At 42.6% G+C, this 20,170-nt stretch overlaps 1 protein-coding gene across 3 annotated transcripts in view; it reads right to left on the reverse strand.

Annotated features, from left to right (window-relative positions):
• PTPN21 (protein tyrosine phosphatase non-receptor type 21) overlaps nt 1–20,170 on the reverse strand; it is an 82,241-nt gene extending 62,071 nt beyond the window's left edge. The window contains exons 1-2 of one of the 3 annotated variants that reach the window (XM_045451807.1): nt 19,793–20,170; nt 15,594–15,976 (exon numbers count right to left, since the gene is read on the reverse strand). In XM_045451807.1, the coding sequence (XP_045307763.1) occupies nt 15,594–15,773 (180 nt within the window). In that variant the 5' untranslated portion in view covers nt 15,774–15,976; nt 19,793–20,170. Of the gene's footprint in view, nt 1–15,593; nt 15,977–17,124; nt 17,237–19,621 lie in introns of those variants that run through there. The other 2 variants (XM_045451808.1, XM_045451809.1) reach the window with 2 other exon arrangements.

Consider the following 20,170-nt stretch of genomic DNA (forward strand, 5'->3'; position numbering starts at 1 on the left):
AACTTGGCTCAGATTCTAGTGTGTGTATGTATATATGTGTATATATATATGTATATATATAAGTTAATTCCCAGGGAAAAATGTTTTTTTTTTTTTTAATTTTTTTTTTTCAACGTTTATTTATTTTTTTGGGGACAGAGAGAGACAGAGCATGAACGGGGGAGGGGCAGAGAGAGAGGGAGACACAGAATCAGAAACAGGCTCCAGGCTCTGAGCCATCAGCCCAGAGCCTGACGCGGGGCTCGAACTCATGGACCGCGAGATCGTGACCTGGCTGAAGTCGGACGCTCAACCGACTGCGCCACCCAGGCGCCCCGGAAAAATGTTTTTAATATTTTCCTGAACTCCTCTTAATTATTTCTTCTATCTTGCCACAGACAGCAAGTAGTGCCAGCAGTATTTTTAGAAGTTGTAACAGTGCAACATAAAAGCGAAAAGAACAGAAATGAGCATATTTATGAATAGCTGTTTACTTTTCTGACACTCATTTTTGTCAGACTGAAATTATAATTGTTTCCTGTTACCTAGATACGGTTGTGATGTGGGGAGAGGGGAGCCATGGGGAGATAAAGGGAATTAACTTTTAGAACTACAAATGAATATGGGCCTAAATATATTTTAACAAAGAATTGAGTTAATGTTAATTTCTATTACCTGAAAGAATGTTATCCAAGTATTTTCCACTGCCTTAAAAAAAAAAAAAAAAAAAAAAAAACACAACAGTTCCACTGTTCTTAAATTAATATTACCATGAAAGATCTGAAGATTATAAAATCAAGAAAATTGCTTTTGTGGTTAAAATCCTGAACAGACACACATGAAGAAACTCCCTGACTTCTGTTATTAAAAGCTATACTTGTGGGGTGCTTGGATGGCTCAAACGGTTAAGCCTCGGGCTTTGGCTCAGGTCACGATCTCATGGTTCGTGAGTTCAAGCCCCCCACTAAGCTCTCTGCTATCAGCATGGAGTCCACTTCGGATCCTTTGTCTCCCTTTCTCTCTGCCCCTCCCCAACTTGTACTAGCTCACTCTCTCTCTCAAAAATCAAAATAAACATTAAAAAAAATACTTAAATAGGGGCGCGTGGGTGGCTCAGTCAATTGAGCGACCGACTTCAGCTTAGGTCATGATCTCACGGTTTGTGAGTTCCAGCCCCGTGTCGGGCTCTGTGGTGACAGCTCAGAGCCTGGAGCCTGCTTCGGATTCTGTGTCTCCCTCTCTCTCTGCCCCTCCCCCGCTCCTGCTCTGTCTCTGTCTCAGAAATAAATACACATTAAAAAAAAAATACTTAATGGGGCCTGGGTGACTCAGTCGGTTAAGCATCCGATTTCAGCTCAGGTCATGATCTCCCAGTTTGTGAGTTCAAGCCCCGCACTGGGCCCTGTGCTGACAGCCCAGAGCCTGGAGCCTGCTTCAGATTCTGTGTCTCCCTCTCTCTCTGCTCTTCCCCTGCTCATGCTCGGTCTCTCTCTGTCTCAAAAACAAAACAAAACAAAACAAGCTTAAATAAAAAGCTATGCTTGTTTTCATTAATCAAAGTTTAAAAATCATGACTTCATCATACATGAAATAATTGTTTTCTCCACATATTTTATGAGGTGGTTTTCTAACTACAACAAATACTTCTTCCATATACACAAATGCTCCAAGAAAAGAGCAAAACTGTTTCCTTTTTTAATATGGAAAAGTGATTTTCCCCTTCTTGATTAATAAGGTTCCCCTTAACAGAGGCCACACTTAAGGGTTTAATAGATTTCCTTTTAAACTATGTTCCTTATTGAAAACCAAGGCACAAAGGGTACCTAACTAAGTAAAGGTGCATAACTCAGAAATATACACTCAATATTTTTAAATTAAGTACCATAATGCCAGTTACATTTTATTCTATATAGTACTATTTTGGGGTGCCTGAGTGGCTCAGCTGGTTAAGTGTCTGACTTTGGCTCAGGTCATGATCTCATGGTTCATGAGTTTGAACCCCGCGCCCCACATAGGCTCCGTGCTGACATGTCAGTGCACAACCTGCTTGGGATTCTCTCTCTCCCTCCTTCTCTGCTTCTCCCACACTTGAGCACGTGCACACGTGGGTTCTCTTGCTCGCTCTCTCAAAAATAAATAAACTTAAAAACAACAACAACGACAACAACAACAAGTAAAATGGAGTAACAATTTCCAGCTGCCCTGTCTTCATGCTCACAATTCGCAAACAGCAGAATGAAAACACTTTGGTAGTGTGAAATGCTGCAACAGGTGGAAATACACCTACATGCACAGTAGCTAAATTGCAGTGATTCAGCTCCATCAGGAAAGGCAACAAGCACTTGTATGGGCTCACTGGCTCTACATTTGGTTTGTATGCAGATTTGGACTCTAGGAGCCCCCAAGTTCAACCAACAGCAGTGCAACCAGATATTGCTTTGGAAAATCACTCAGCAGAGAATTCTCCTGGGGGAATTTCATCAGCCTGACACTTCCAACTCTGCCAGGGGATGGGCTCACGAAAAGGCTCCCTGTCGAACAGCTCTGCCCTCAGTGTTTCAGGCACTCCCGGTGGTGTCTTGCTGGCCTAATTATGACTTGTGTTCCTTCTCAGAATTATCTTTCTGGGCCTGATGTAACTTCAAAAACATACTTTAAGCAAAATAATAAATTGTAGTAATTAAAATAAGCGATAATAAATATCTCAAGAGTACTTAAAACAATCTCCATCAGATCTGGGAGGCTGCACTGTGCCGAGCTGTCCTTAGGGGCATGAACTCCATGGCAGGCCATCTGTCACTTGCCCAAAGTTACAGACTGGGGAGAGAGCTGCCCACCAAAGAGAAGCCAGAAGAACTACTCTGGTTGTGGTTTCTGCCCTGGATCCATGAGCAAGTCACTGAACACCTGTGTTACCCATCTGTGAAATGGAGAGGAGCAGAATAGTGCCTCACTCATAGAACTGCTGAGGATCAAAATAAGCAAAAACATTCAAAGCACTTAGAGGAGTGGCTCACGCATGATAAGTGCTCAAGTCATATTAGTTCCTATTATCACAGTTTTTAAGTCCTCTGGAACAGTATAAAATTTCATACTGCATCTTTAGTATATAGGAAATTCTATACTTGACTATTTCCTTCACTAACAGGATTTTGTCTTTGGCAAGTTTTCCTTCTTTCTCTCCTTTTAAAATAAGTTATGGTAAAATATCAACACTTGAATTGCTTCTCTTTAGGAAAATGATAAAGGCTCAGTAGAAAAGTAGTGTGGTGTGGTGTGGTGTGGTGTGGTGTGGTGTGGTGTGGTGTGGAGGGGAAAACAGTAAACCGAGAGCAAAGACCTGAGTATCAGTTGGGGGCTAAGACTGGAATAGTCTACAGCAAATTCTGCACTCTAGCAGTGGGTGACATACAAGTTTGTATAATTTTAGATACAGTCTTCATTACTGAACATGCTTCATTTTTACGTTATCATACTGTAATAAAGAACTTATGTGTTCTTTCCCTTAAGTTGCCATTCAAACTAGATTTGACTTCAAAATAGGTGCCAGTAGTGAAAATAAAGTCAAATATGTACTGTCTAAATATTATCTGTAAGTGCAAAATACAGGTAAATGAGAACTAAGGTTATTTTCTAGTTTATTCACACCAAACTCTGGAAGAGAAAGGATATTATAATGGCTACCTTAATTCTCAGTAGGGTAGCTCTGAACTTAATTGGCTGATGGTAACACCTCAAGTCCTAGTTCTCCATCCATTTTCTCCTCAATAAATTATTTCAACCAATGTGAATTTAAATGATGAAAAGGAAAATGGAAGTGGCTAACTCTACACCAAAAATCAGAGTTGCCAGTTAAAAAGTATCCTGCATCAGGACCTTGGTCTGGACACTGGCCATCTTTGGTTCACTCTATCACTGAGACGGTGGGAGAAGGAAGAAAGTCAATCACACTTAGGGATAAATCATACATATGTAAAGCATCTAGTACAGTGCTTGGCCTCTAGTCAGTACCCAGTAAATAGCTATCATTATTACTATCATGTGTTGCCATACCACACATGAAAGAAATAAAATCCTGAGAAGTTGGTTTTCTTGGGTTACATGGGTAGTGACCCAAGGGATTTAAACCCAAGTTCCTTTGGCACCAAAACTCTACCTTGTTGCCTGTAGAACCCTACTTTGCCACCTGCAGGTGAAACTAATGGTACAAAGTTCAATCCGCCAAAAATTCACCTGACATCGAAATTAATTTGTCAAGTCAAAGTCTGAGCAATATACGTAACTGTAACACAACTGAACAAAGGCAAATTGTGTTTATATTCGCAAAGAAAATGAACTGCGGCCAGCCAGCATGAAATTACTTGTACACTTTCTTAGCCTGCTCAGTTAAAGCTCATTCAAAATAACGTAATTACTCTGTCCTATTTACAAACCTGAACACTGCATACATTTTAGTCATCTCATTTGGGCAATCTACTACATAAGGGTGCAGAAACCCTGCATGGAAAAGTTAGTTCTAATACATGTTGCTACTTCTCATAAAGGATTTGTGACACGCATAGTTTCTTCTGGTGAAATTAGCATCATAAGCTAATTCTTGAGAATTTAGGTTACCTCTGGATATCCTGTCAGTTCACTAGCAAATAAATAAAGTGACATTTATTCATGAACTAACTGTTTGGAGAGCCAAACAGGAAAGTATTTGCTAAACCAGCATATGGTTAAGAAAGTAACATAAGCTAAGGTCTTGTTAATAGAAAAAACCCCCACAGTGTTCAGGTGGGGTGAGTTTCTGATACAAAAAATGAAGTACGGGCTTAACAACTGGCCAGTGAATTTGGTTAATACATCAATAGAAGTATGAGCCATCCACTCATTCGCTGAAAACTTGTCACACCTATGGTTTGGGTGGGCATAAAGGTGCTATCTGGTAAGGAAGACTACTGATGGGGGTCTACCATCAGAGCAAGGAAGGAATTCCCACTCACAATTCCTCCTTTTCCTCTATGAAAGGAGCTTTTCTCTGAAGAGTAAGATGTCCATGGGATGCCTGGCTGGCTCAGTCGTAAAGCATGTGACTCTTGATCTCCAGGTTGTGAGTTCGAGCACCACAATAGGTATAAAAGCTACCTAAAAATAAAATCTTTAGGAGAGGCTAGCTGGCTTAGTGGTTGGAGTGTGCAACTCTTTTTTTTTAATGTTTATTTTATTTTTGGGAGGGAAATAGAGAGACAGAGACAGAGGGCGAGGAGGGGAGGGGAAGAGAGGGAGACAAAGAATCTGAAGCATGCTTCCAGGCTCTGAGCTGTCAGTACAGAGATTGACGCAGGGCTTGAACTCACAAACCGCGAGATCATGACCTGAGCCGAAGTTGGATACTTAACCGACTGAGCCACCCAGGGGCCCCTGGAGTGTGTGACTCCTGATTGCAGGGTTATAGATTCGAGCCCCACGGTATGGAGATTATTTACAATCTTTAAAAAAATAAAATAAAATGAGGCACCTGGGTGGCTCAGTCGGTTGGGCAACTGACTCTTGATTTCAGCTCAGATCATGATCTCACGGTTTGTGGGATTAAGCCCTGTGTCAAGTTCTGCACTGACACCTGGGAGCCTGCTTAAGATTCTCTCTCTCCCTCTCTCTCCTCCCCTTGTCCGCTCGCACAAGTACTTTCTCTCAAATAAACATTTTTTAAAATATAATAAAATAAAATCTGATCGGGAAAAAAAAAAAAAAAAAAAAGAGTAAGATGTCCCAGTGAGGAAATGAATACCTCAAATGGAGAGAAAAGCCATTCAAAAAGGGCATATGTAGGCACAGGCAGGGAGAAGTATACTTCAGAGGCAAATTATTCTCCTAAAAAATACAAAGCTCTTAAATTGTTCACAAATATTCTATCCTACCAACACCTTCATCTGGAGAAAGAAAGATCAGGGAAGAAAGATCCTATTAAACTGCGAGCAGGGGAAAAACTGCCTCATCTGTAAGAGGCTTCTAAGCCCACAGCCTGGCTCACAAATGGATTGGGGGAGGGGTATCCGTGAACCACCTGAAATTGTCTGCAAAAGTCTGCATTTGCAAGACAGTCTCAAAGGGACCCATGATTCATATAACTTTAAAAGTCAAAGTTCAAGCAAAAGTGTCACAGATACAAACTCAAAATCTTACTCTTCTGCTTATGAGCTGTGTGATCACCCAGATTAGCAAAGCAAATCACCCAATTTTTCAGAACTTCAGTTTCGACATTTTAAAATGGAAAAGATAATGCCTAACTCCATGTGAGGATTAAATGTGATAAGGCATACTAAGCTTCCAGCACAATCATGTTCATCCACCCAGAAGGAGGGCAGCAGAAAGCGACTAAAACTTCTAGCATTATAAGGAATGAAATCTGAAACTTTATACACCAAGGACAACGTCAGGACTTAGTGAGAGCCCCCCAAACACCATCAGTTCCCTATATCCACCATTTCATAACTCACAAACCTCCCCACATGAAAAAATTCATGCCTCATTTGATGGTCATGACATTTCTGGCAGATTGTTGGTGAAAGAGATTCAAGGACATCTCTAATGTCTCTGAAGTGGAAAATCCAATACTGGGAGAAAAACATCTCAGACTATTAGCTCTTAAACTTATCAGAAATTAAATGAAATGGAATAATAATACTTCATTTCTCTAAACAGGTTTCCAAATTCTGCAATAACTTGTGTGATGTTATTTATGTTAAAATGCATAACATCTTCATGTTTGTATTTATAATTCCTCTACTTATTTACACAGCTGGTTCTTTTTTTTTTTCAAGTTTATTTATTTTTTTAGTAATCTCTGTACCCAATGTGGGGTTCAAAGCCACAACCCCCGAGATCAAGGATCGCACACTCTGCCAACTGAGCCATCCAGGTGCCCCTATGTGGCTAGTTCTTAATTATCTAGACCAAATGAGAAAAGTAATAGAAAATATAAAAATTAGAAAAATCCTTGCTCATTTTAATCAGTTTTGGACCTTGGAAAGCTCACTTTATGTAGGTAGAGAGGTCAATCTAAGATTTCCATTTGTTTCAGATGGTTCGATAGATCTAACCAAAGATATTTACTGATACTTGTCTATACAACAATTTTATCTGATTTATAACTTGCATAACTGAATGAATAAATATGCAGCTGAAAGGTTGAAAACTCTGCAGGTATTATACTTTTACCTTACACATGTTTCAGTTATTTTTAGAGTCCAACTGAAAACAGCTAGTACAGAAGGAAATACGCATGAAATTCTTGAGGTCTACTCAGATAACAGTCAAGATAAGGTCAGTGGATATTTGGAATACCTAAGACACTAATTTAAAATAAAACACTGCGATGGCCAAGAACACTTTCTAAAGTTGTGCTTGAGAGTAATGGTTTGCATTATATGCTTGATGCCTCTCTATATCAACAAATCCCTTAGCCAAAAATTTCCTCATCATCCAGAAAACATTATGGAAGAACCTATTTAAAAGAAGCTGACATTCCCTCAATATAGCAATCTTACCTCAGGGAGTCCCTAAAACCTGACTGTTTTCTGACTGTTTCAGAAGAAGCCCCAAAGTGAAGAAGAAAATTCTAAAGAAAAAGGTGCTTTCCTACATGTGTTCAAAGCTTTGTGAATGTTCAACCCTCTCCAAATAATACAATCATAGAGCAAATAAAAGCTGACTTAACTGAGCTGCTATCTATGCTTATCAATGTAAATTCAAAACAAGAACCTTAATTTTATTTATTTTTTTAACTTTTTAAAAATGTTTTATTTATTTATTTTTTTTTTTAATTTTTTTTTTTTCAACGTTTATTTATTTTTGGGGACAGAGAGAGACAGAGCATGAACGGGGGAGGGGCAGAGAGAGAGGGAGACACAGAATCGGAAACAGGCTCCAGGCTCTGAGCCATCAGCCCCGAGCCTGATGCGGGGCTCGAACTCACGGACCGCGAGATCGTGACCTGGCTGAAGTCGGCCGCTTAACCGACTGCGCCACCCAGGCGCCCCAAAAATGTTTTATTTTTGAGAGAGAGACACAGAGACAGAGTGCAAGAAGGGGAGGGGCAGAGAGAAGGAGACAGAATCCAAAGCAGGCTCCAGGCTCTGAGCTGTCAGCACAGAGCCCAACCCGGCACTCCAATCCATGAACTGTGAGATCATGACCTGAGCTGAAGTCGGACGCTTAACCAACTGAGCCACCCAGGTGCCCCAAAAACCTTAATTTTAAACTAAGTAGACACTGGGGAGCCTGGGTGGCTCAGTTGGTTGGGCGTCTGGCTTCGGCTCAGGTCACATCTCACGGTTTGTGGGTTTGGGCCCCGTGTCGGGCTCTGTGCTGACAGCTCAGACCCTGGAGCCTGCTTCAGATTCTGTGTCTCCTCCTCTCTCTGCCCCTCCCATGCTCATGATCTGTCTCTCAATAATAAATAAACATTAAATAAATAAATAAATAAATAAATAAATAAATAAATAAATAAATAAAAACCAGACATTTATTCAGCAACTAAGTACTGTAAGGTACAAGGCAATATTTCAAACAATGGTGACCTTAACAGTCCTACACTGATAGAGCTTACATTCTAAAGAATAAAAACTTGCCATATGTGTGAGGTACTTTGAATACAAGTTTTAAAAAATTTTCTGAAGATCTGTGATAAACCGTTACAGAGTAACCAAATATCAAAGGCTTTAATTAAATTCTTAAATAAGAAGTCACAGGAAGAACTTGCAAATTTTGCTCAATTTTTTGCCTGATTCAACAAAATGCTTTGGAGGTAATTTTAGCTATGGCTTAGTATTGATCTCAACTTCAAATCTGTAGTTATATATGTACACCATATATGTAGACAACAGTGAGGATCCCCCTTCCCCCATTCACACCCAAAACACTCAAAAATCGCCGAAAGAACACTGCCTTCTAAAATTTAAGTTATAAAACTAACACATAATGTATCATAGCAAAAACATGAAAAAGTTATCTTTAAAAGACTCTAGAAGGGGCACCTGGCTGGCTCATTTGGCCGAGCACCTGACTCTTTATCTTGGGGTCATGAGTTGGAGCCCCACGTTGGGAGTAGAGATTACTTAATAAATAAAAGTTTGTTTTTTTTTGTAAAGCTTCCAGGGTTGGGATACCTGGCTGGCTCAGTCCCTAGAGTATGCAACTCCTGATCTCAGGTCCCCAGTTTGAGCCCCATGTTGGGTGTAGAGATTACTTAAACAAAACAAAACAACAACAACAAAAAGCTTCCCAGGTGTTTTAAGTTACTTGTTTCCTAACTGGAGACTAAAATGTTAAAAAACAAAAAAACAAAACAAAACAAAAAAAACCCACTCCAACCACATGTAAATTTAAGTTGAATAAGGACTTCATGATAAAGGAAGGGATCCTGTACAAGAAATAATCTAGGGGCGCCTGGGTGGCTCAATTGGTTAAGTGTCCAACTCTTGATTTCAGCTCAGGTCATGATCTCAGGGTTTTGTGAGTTTGAGCCACAAATCAGGCTCTACGCTGACTGTGCAGAGCCTGCTTGGAATTCTCTCTCTGCCCTTCCCCCACACGCACTCTCTCTGTCTCAAAATAAGAAACTTAAAAAAAAAAAAAAGAAATAGTAGGCAATGAATCTAATTAAAACCCATGATAACATGATAAAAATAGGATTATCAAAAATAAGGGGGCAAGAGGCAGTGACACTGTACAAACTAATTTCAACTGGCATGGAAAAAGAGGTTCAAATATGATGGGTAAATTACAATGGTACATTAAAATTTTAACAGTCTAGTAACGTAAAAGGTGTGATTGCCAGGGCACCTGGGCGGCTTAGTCGGTTTAGCATCTGACTTTTGATTTCGACTCAGGTCATGATCCCAGGGTTGTGGGATCCAGTTCCACTCAGTGTGGAGCCTGCTTAAGATTCTCTCCCTCCTCCTTTGCCCCCTGACCCTACAAAAAACATAAATAAATAAAAAATGTTTAAAAAAAAAATGTACAATTGCCAGTGGCCACTATACTTGTTTTTACTCTAAGAACATTTTATGAATAAACATTGCTTCTTCCATTTACAAAAGAATACAGGATATTAACAAAAGAATTAATCTGCAAGAGAAGTTGGTGAGTCACCACAACATGGAAATGGGAGACATAAACAATAACAGTAATGAAGAGTCACACTTCCTGGGAGTTTCTCACATACCAAGTCCTCTGCTAAATGTTTTTTCATTTAACACTAAATCCTCACAACCACCATCAAGTATATACTACTCTTGGGGCACGCTTGGGTGTCTCGGTTGAGTGACCGACTTCAGCTCAGGTCATGATCTCGTGGTTTGTAAGTTTGAGTCCCACGTCAGGCTCTGTGCTAACAGCTCAGTGCAGAGCCTGCTTCAGATTCTGTGTCTCCCTCACTCTCTGCTCCTTGCCCATTCATGCTGTCTCTATCTCTCATAAATAAAAGAAATTCTTCTTAATTAAAAAAAAAAAGTATATACTACTCTTACTGTTATCCCCAATCTACCGATGAAAACCAGTGGACTTGAAAAATACCAAGTCCAAATGTAACTGGACAAAAATCACTTTTTAAAAAATGTTTTTATCGTGAAAGTTTCTTTTTCATTTCGCCTGGTCTTTTTTCAGATAAAACATTTGCATCTATGTGAACTGTTGTAAGTGAAGGAAAGAGATGCATAAAGCGGACAGGATATTTATGAATTACGTGATGATGTATCGCCTGGACAGATCACAGAACTGATGGGTCACATAATTAATAAATGGCAGCACTGGGGCTCAAATTCAAGTTTTTCTGATTCGACCTGCAAATGTCTTAAGCACTCTGTTAAACGGCCTTCTCAAGAGGCAAATAAAGGCCATGCCCACCTAAGCCCTGCCTAGAAAGGGTGCCGAGACTCAAAGGAACTTGTCTGATGCCAGAGGCAGTACCACTCCCCCCATGAAGATAGGTAGGGCTTTCAAGGCAGCTTCCTTCTCCGGTTCCAGTCTCACCAACTGGCTCCCGTGTGGCCTGCCCACAAAACATGGCCTGGCCAGGGAACACCCATACTTGGGGCCCTTGGTGGCTCCATATCTTGTTGTAAATTATGAAATTTTAATCCTGCTTTTACATATCCTTCCCAGTGAGGTGGGGTAATGCAGGTCTTACTCCCTGAGAGGATAGGTTTTTGCTTTGTTTTAAGGGCAGGGGAGAGGAGGGGAGGGGAAGAGAGAGAGAGAATCTTCAGCAGGCTCTGCACTCAACCTGGAGCCCTGGAATCATGACCTGAGCCAAAATCAAGAGTCAGATGATCAACTGGCTGAGCCACCCAGGAACCCCAAGACAATAGGTTTTTAAACTGAACCACCTTACTCTAAACTATGCTGATTCCATTGAGGTAACCCTGCCCAGTGGGAATGGTTGTTCCCAGGTGATACCCTCTTGCCTCACCACATCCATCAAACCTCTGTAACACATACCCTCCAAACTGGAGAGAAAATTTCCTAATTCCCCTTAAATTCTACAAAGGCTTTCACAGCCTCTCTTGAAAACACATTATGAAACTCAGAATGAATGACAGGCAGAGAATTTCAACAGCTTTTCATGAGGCTGTTACTATAATGAATTCTCCTATGGGGATAATGTTCTACCATTTTTAGAAGTCACTTTCGACAGCTCAAATATGGTGAATGTAGAAAAAGTTAATCTAAGGTAACTAAATTGGAAATAAGTACATTAACCTTTCCATCTGTAGTTTCTGAATGTATTATAAAATATCTTAGACATTCAAAAAAAATATGAAGACTAACAAACATCATACAACTACGGCACCCAGCTTAAGAAATAAAATACTACAGATAGAGGTGAAACCTCTGCGTTGTGTTCTAATGATATTATTGTGTAGCCCTTGTAACTGTCGTTATAGAAGTAAAATAACTAAGCAAAGAAAGACTTTTCCTCCCCAAATTTAAATCTGGTGAGTAGCAGAGCTTATCAGCCAAATCTATACACTATGATAATTCTGAGTCTACTTGATGGGAGAATAGTGCCAGATAACAAACACCAACAGCTCGTCGTATGAATCTCGTAAGTGATGTATGGACACAAAGTCAGAACAGGTGTTATCCTGACTCAGAGTCCTTCTGAAGGGTCATTCGGTCATTTGGTAAGATTAGGCCTGGGGCTTGAGCCATCTGTTTATATGCTACAGAGCAGAGCTTCTAGAGGTTTGAAAGGAAGAGTTTGTAATACAAAACTAACTTCCTAACCATGACTGTCATTAAATATTGGAAATACTGGGATAGTCTATCCAAGGGCAAGACATTTTCTAGGGCCCATGCCCGTTCCCTCTCAAAGCACTCTACTCTTTTGTTAAAAATATTCTCATTATGTACCCACAGCCGTATGAAGTTGCTGGTTCCTGAGTACAGCTACTTCAAACAAGCGATGGTCATTTCTCTGGACTTCCTGATGAACAGAGAAGGAAAGCGATGCCTGTGGGTTTAGTTCAGCCTGTTTTTATTGAGCACATTCCATGCCTGGTACTCTAGGTACAAAAATAAATTAACCACAGTTCCTCAAGAAGTTGATTCTGTAGTGGCTGTATGCAGACCTGGTACATGAGGAAGAAGTGACAGCAAAAGAAGAACCAAAATTTTAAAAAAAGGAAAACTGGGTGAAGGAAATAAAAATATATATAATAAATGTAAGCAAGCAGGGCTGGCCACTGAGGCCAGCTCTCATGGTTTACTTTCTCCTTCTTGGACTGCTCCATTTCAGCTTCTTCCTAAGGCTCTGCCTCCTCTATTCAACCCCGAAGGGTCTGTCTGCTATGTCTTCTCGTTCTGTCCTAGATGGCCTCACGCCCTCTCCCAGCTTTGATGAAGTGACCTAGGTTGAGATTCCCAAATCTCTTCCCCGTAGCTGAGCTCCAAGCCCACAACTGCCTCTCCTTGCTCGACCTCTCCAACTAGCATCATTTTTTTTAAATTTTTTAATTTAATCCAAGTTAATCAGCAGTGCAATGATGACTTTAGAAGTAGAATCTGCTGATTTATCCTCTACATATAACACCCAGTGCTCATCCCAAGAAATGTCTTCCTCAATCCCCCTTGCCCATTTAGCCATCCCCCCCCACCCACATCACCTCCAGCAACTGTTTGTTCTCTATATTTAAGAGTCTCTTACGTTTTGTCCCCCTCCTTGTTTTTATATTATTTTTGTTTCCCTTCCCCTATGTTCATCTGTTTTGTATCTTAAATTCCACATATGAGTGAAGTCATATATTTGTCTTTCTCTGACTAATTTCACTTAGCAACCAACTGGCGTCTCTAACTCACCAGAAGTGATCTCACCACACACCTCTCCTTATCCCCTTTCAAATCTGCTCTTCCTTTTATGCCGCCTCTCCCGGTTACAGCCTCCACGTTCACTGGATACCTGAGTATCAACCTGGACCCCTGGCTAGCTCTTCTCCACACTTGGTAGGTAGGTCCTGAATATCTCCAGATTCCATCCACTTCTCTCCATTCCCATCCAAATCCAGTGACTACCGTCTGCACAACTCCTCCTTTTTACTCGTTCTCCAGAGGGCCTACCCTTCACAAAAACAATCATACCAAATCCCTGCTTATAATCCTTCACTAATGGGGAGTCTGACTGGCTCAGGGGGCATGCAACTCTTGATCTTGGGGTTGTGAGTTCAAGCCCCATGTTGGGTGTAGAGATTACTTAAAAATAAATTAATTAATTAATTAATTTAAAAAAATCCTTCACTAACTTCCCTACTACTTTCAGGTAGAAAACTTGCCTCATGTCTTTGGCCTGCAGTTCCTATGTTGGAAGTCTAGTCCAGCCTTTTGCTACCCTGTACCATCCCCTTCCCTCTGAAGCCTCTCCCTACGGCACCCTCTACTTTCCCCAAACGTAGCATGGATCAACCTATTTTCTTACTCATTATCAACACTAGGGTGAGCTCCCAGTACATACGCCCAAGGCACTAAAGAGCTCTTTTATATCGAACAATCAGATGATTCTCAATAGTCACCAGGAGCACAGTTTATCTCTTTGTACCTTTTTATGAACTACGACAATGGGATTTCCAGTTAGGAATATAACCTGGGGATTTACATAGAATAACCAGTTTCTCCATCTTCCTCTTACCCCCAAACCAAGCAACCAAAGAGCTATCAGCACAGAACTTGATGTGGGGCTCGAACCCACAAGCTGTGAGATTCAGACCTGAGCTTAAGTCAGACACTTAACCCAGGCACCCATCATTTTTTTTTTAATGTTTTATTTATTTTTTGAGAGAGAGAGAGCAGGGGAGGGGCAGAGAGAGAGAGAGCGAGCAGGAGGGGCAGAGAGAGAGGACAAAGGATCAGAAGCAGGCTCCATCCTGACAGGCTGAAAGCAGCAAGCCAGATGTGGGGCTTGAATTCGAGAACTGTGGGATCACAACCTGAGCCAAAGTCAGATGCATAACCGACTGAGCCCCCCAGACACCCCACATAGCATTTTAAATTTAAGATATGATGTGGATCCTTGAGGACTCCACAACTTCCTACAGACAAAATTAGCAGTTTCCTGGGCAAACCTCCCTATGATAACTATAAGACTGTTATTAGAACCTTGGCTTTGGCGGGGCGCCTGGGTGGCTCAGTTGGTTAATCATCCAACTTCAGCTCAGGTCATGATCTCACAGTCCATGAGTTCGAGCCCCGCATCAGGCTCAGTGCTGACAGCTCGGAGCCCGGAGTCTGCTTCGGATTCTGTGTCTCCCTCTCTCTCTGCCCCTTCCCTGCTCATGCTCTGTCTCTCTCTGTCTCAAAAATAAATAAAAACATTACAAAAAAAGAACTTTGGCTTTGGGGTGCCTGGTGGGCTTAGTTGGAGCAACATGTTGAATCTTGAACCTCAGGTTGTGGGTTCCAGCCCACACTGGGTATAGAGATTACTGAAGAAATAAATAAACTTGGGAAAAAATAATACAAAGTTAAAAAAAAAAAAAGAGCTTTGACTTTATTTGCACTTTAAATCACACAACCACTGTGAGAATCAGGCACCAATGTTATCCCTATCCCCACGGCTCAGATGAGGGAACTAGGGCCCAGAGAGGGCACATAACTTTCCAAGGTTAAACAACCAGTCGGTGGGGAAACCAGAATTCAAACTCAGGCGGTATGTCTTTACAATTGTGGCATGGACTGTGCAAAACAGTCAATGGATACTGAACGAATGAAGTCAGTAAAGTGTACTAGATCAAGATGACCCATTTGGGGTATTAGAAAACCAGCACTTGGAAAATTCTAAATGCATTACTAATCTGATTTTGGATTGCATTTTGAGGGAACAAATATAAGCACTTTCAAAACTCAGACACTATTATCTTATGGGGCACACTCAAAAGAAGACCTTTTGCTCTGCATCTATTCCTTCCTCACAGGGAGGGGGGGCTTGCAGGCTCGGACATCAAGGCCAGGGACATACCTGGAGAGCACAGAGCCAGCAAGCACTAAAATGGGAAAGAAGGCGCTAAGCCAGCCTAGAAAAGCCTGCAGCCTTTGCCAGGCTTGTGGGAAGGGGGATGTTGGGGGGGGGGGGGTCTCACCTCCCGCAGCTCCAGTCTTTGGGCCACAGCCTCCAGGCTCTCCTGGCCAGTGCTCTCCACGGACAGCGTGAACTCCACAAACTCGTTATTGAGCAGCTGGATCCGGGCAACCAGGCAGCTCTTGCTGGACACCGTGTAGCGCCGGGTGCGTTTTAGTTTCAACCCGAATGGCAGTGGCATCTTCTCCCTTCGCGGGTGGAGGGGTTGAAGAGGGAAAAGCACCGCCCCAATCCGGTGGTAGTGACGGCGGGAGAAAGCGATCCTCTCCTGACCTGACCGCAGGAGCACCGTACAGTCTCCGGCTGCTCACCCAGCAGCGGCTGCCGCCATCAAAAAGCAACCGAGTCCCCAAAGGCCGGGCGAAGAGAGCATCCACGCCAGTGCTGAGGAAAGAGGAACACCAGTGACATAGGCAACAGCAACTTCTGAACTGAGTTTTTATAAAAATACAAATCAATAAGGTTGCATCCAAAGAATAAGCTTTCCCTCTCTTCTGGAAAAAGATGGCAAGAACGAGATCTGGGAGGCATGTGAGGAAGTTTATCATCAGACGAGTTAGCCCCTGGGTCAGACTCCACCCCTCATTCAATCCTACAAATAGTGATAACCACCTACGGCTATCTAGGGGATTAAATGAGATAATGGTTGGCAACGAAGCCGCCAAATTTAGTAGCTATTTGTAGCTACTAGTAGCTCGTATTAGTGGCTCTATGTTAAAAGGTTTTTTTTTTGGTTTTGTTTTAGTCGCTTTTTGGCTCACCCAAAACACCCGAGGTCAGGGTTCTTTTAGCCCTTAAGGGAGAACACTGCAAAACACCTCCAAAAGCGCTACGTAACAGTCTAAACCCCAGTGGACAAATTAACCCTGAACCCAAAAGGGAGGAATAATCTCCTGGAACATATGGCAGTCGCGAGGTTCAAGCGAGGTGAAACGCTTAACAAGCATTTGTAGCGCCGTTTGTAGTTTATAAATATTTACGTCACCAAATTGATTTGTTTATAAACAAGGCAAAGACCCTACAGATGCTTGTCATCCGATGACCATCAGAAGCATGGAAATTCTGAAAAGGGTGGCCCCGGATTCCTTCCGGAAGGGTACGCCCGAAGAGGCGGTGGGCCTTCACCTAAGCGGGGCCTCGGGCCAGCAGACGAGGCGGGCGAAGCCTTAAACGCCATTCTGAATTAACAAGTGGCGGACGCGGCTCAACAAGCCCAGAGGCCGGGGACCAAGCGGAGAACTCAGACTCGGACTCCCATCGAGTCCTCCCAGCGGAAAAGCAGGCGGCGTTGCCTGGCCAACGCGCTGCCTCAGAAGCCCCGGAACCCTCAGTCTGCGGCCACGTTTCCGGACGGACGCGCCAGGGAAGAACCGGCCCCTACGCTCCCGGAGGGAACGTTTAAAGAACCCAGCTCGAGCCCCGCTGGAGGTTGGAGAAGTCTGGGTGGGGGTCCATCTGGTTCCCGATTTGGAGCCTCAGGACACTTTCCCCCTCCCCCACCCCAACGCGATTTACAACATTTTAAAACACACCTGTTGATGGTAACTCCAGGTTGGGGCAAACTGAGCGTGAGCGGCGGCTGGGAGTTTTTTCCCCTAAAGGAGTCAACAAAATCCCGGGACGGTTCCCACCCTTTGTTTTCTTCTGAGTGGAGACGGCCCTCGAGGACGAAACGTTTGGCTCGGCCGCGGCTCGCAACCCTGAACTTGGGCGGGGAACCACGCGGAGGGGCAAGGTCCGCCCCCAATCCTCTCAGCTGGGAGACAGAACCCAGGCCTCGAAAGAAGCGGCTGAACTGGGAATTGATCCCAGATTCCTCATTCCCTGTCCTCTGCTCTTTCCCACTTTCCTGACTGCGTCTCGGTTTCAGAGGTGATGGGCACACAGGGCTGGGGTACGGCAGAGCTAGAGAACAGGGTTTAGCTATTTCACTAGGCTTTGCCAAAGTTAACATTTAGAATTCCGTTCCACAAAAGTGTATTGCATCTCGGAGTACAAGGCGGTGTAGTGGACGGTGTGAGAAATCTAAGACGAACCCTAAGCCGTCGCTGCCCTTAAGAAGATTACATGCATGCTATAATTATATACATGGCTGTATCTCTAGTAAGGACGGAGCCACGGTTTTCTCTCTGTTTTGTTTTCTGTTGTTTGTGCTTTGGTTTGGTTTTTGTCTTTGGAATTCTGGTTATGCCCAAGTAGCCAAAAAATAAAAGCTAAAAACAAGCAATAGAGGAGAAAGGGCAACCGGGACTACATAAAGTGCTGTTTTAAACAACAAAATTTTTGCTGGGTACTTTCTGCAGGTAAAAGGACCATACTAAAAGGGGGAAATACAAATATAAAAAGATATGGTTTCCTCTTGCGATTTTCAATGCTTCCTACCTCAGGGTATAAACTAGATAGATAGTTGAGGCAAAAGGAAAAAAAATCAAGAAATGAGAATTTTAAATAATAAACTTTTAACTAAAAAATTGCCTGATGGGCCATCAGTCTTTGTATAATACATATTTTTAAAAAAGATTAGATGTACATAAAATACCACATATACTACATAAATACCTTTCATGAGATGAGGTGGTGGATTTCAATTTTATATACAAATTATGATAACTGAAAGTAAGACAAATTAAGTATTGGGAAAAGACAAGATATTGCATATATACAGAGGAAAGATGTGTATTAAGAGTGTTCAAATATGGTAGACTCTTCATTACAAAGACAGACCTAAGAGCCTTGAAGGCAGTAGATATTACTCTATATAACTTAATTATTAACTTAAAGCTCTGATTAAGCAGATGCAGAATAAAACTTTCAGTTGTCCCTGAGATTTGAAATGTACAGCATCAGAGATAAAGAAAAGTCAATGTTCTTTATTTTGGTAGATGTTATAATTGAGAAAGTTGAGGGGTCAATGTGGGTGTGCATGTCGATGTCAGGTACCTTTTTCCCCAAGATCTATCCACAAGAATAGCTTGCTTTTTGCTTATTTATAGAAAACTTATGTTAATACTGTTTAATAATTTAGAAAATTATCAACGATTAACACATTTTAATTTCCAGTTACATATAGTATTCACTAGCAAATGGAGTAGAAATATAAGTTGCTCTTTGAGGGTTTCAGGTGCAGAATAATATGCAGTAAATTGAAAGGTCTAAAATTATAACTTCTCTACTAAACAAATAATTCATAATTCGCTTTTGAAGGAGAAACTAGTTAATACTTTCTCTACAAAACCATTCTGTTATGTAATAATAGCTACATGTTAAATTCTTTTCCACTTTTCAAAAGGCAGTCTATTTGTGAATTCATTTTAATGTTTTCACATCCTCTTTCAAAAGTTTTTCAAATAGTCACTCTGAATACTGTCGTTTCCACCCTTGCTAAGATCCTCCCCACATGTAAATTTGCCAATGATACTTTAAAGTAAAATAATCACTAAGAGTATATGACATCTTTAGAATAATACATAAATCTACAGCATTAAATCAAACATTTTTCTCACGGACTTATGCGTAGATACTCGAGAATACCATACCCTAGAAACAAAACAGACAACTATTATCAGATTAAAATTACTGTCATATCCCAAAGTTAAAAAAAAAATCTGTCAGCAACTAATTAGGCATACAGCGGTTGTCACTTAGAGCACACGGAGTGTTCTGAATGTGTTTGCGAGTACGCTATTATTATAAGGCTTTCTCAGCAAAAAAGAAAATAAGACGCGTATGCCAAGAGCAAGCCAATCTAATCAGGATTTGCAGAAATCACAAGTCGGAATTTGCAGACCCAAGAATTCTTTTTTCCAGAGTAAACACTCTACTCCAAAAACAAGTCACCACCAAACAATCCTTCCCTACTCGCCTTCTCGCCAAAGCTATCCGGCAAATTTCGCACTTAATATTCTGAGACGCAACTATGCCTAAGACTTTTAAAACCGTGATCCAGAATTTAGCCTCAATAGTCAACCGAGTTCAGAATAGAAGTTCAAGATCCCCTTTAGAAAGGAACCCAAATAGATCACGGAGAACCTGGAAACGGAAGACTTTTCTCTTTGTTACGCTGCTGCCAGGGGTCTGGGAACCGGGACCCATCCTCCGGGACGCCTGAGCTGGCCGACGCGCTCCGAAGTCCCCGCTTGCGGACACACCCCACCGCTCGGCCCCAGCGTCCGCCCGCCGGCCGGGGACCCGCGCCCTCACCTGCTCCCGCTCCCGCATCCTCAGGGCCGCGCGCCCGGCTCAGCGGCCCGCCTCCCTGGGTCCCGCCGCCCGGCAGCCGCAGCCGCGCCCGCACGCCAGCCCGCGGCGAGGCGCGCTCATGGGGCTCGCGCGCCTCACTTCCTGTCTCCAAAACCTCGGCCCGCAGACCATTCCCCTGGGCAGAGTCCGGCGGCGGCGACGGGAAAGGCCTGGAGGTGGGACGGGCCGGGAGCGCCGCACAAAGGAACCGGGCGGGGGTCGGGGCGGCAGGAGGACGGACGGACGGACGCGCACGGGACGCGCGGCCGGAGCAGCGGAGCGGCCGGGGCCGGGCGTCCCTCCCCACAAGGGCCCGGCGGGCGGGCGGGCGGGCGGATC

Source organism: Leopardus geoffroyi, chromosome B3 (assembly GCF_018350155.1).
Source record: "Leopardus geoffroyi isolate Oge1 chromosome B3, O.geoffroyi_Oge1_pat1.0, whole genome shotgun sequence".
Classification (NCBI taxonomy): domain Eukaryota; kingdom Metazoa; phylum Chordata; class Mammalia; order Carnivora; family Felidae; genus Leopardus; species Leopardus geoffroyi.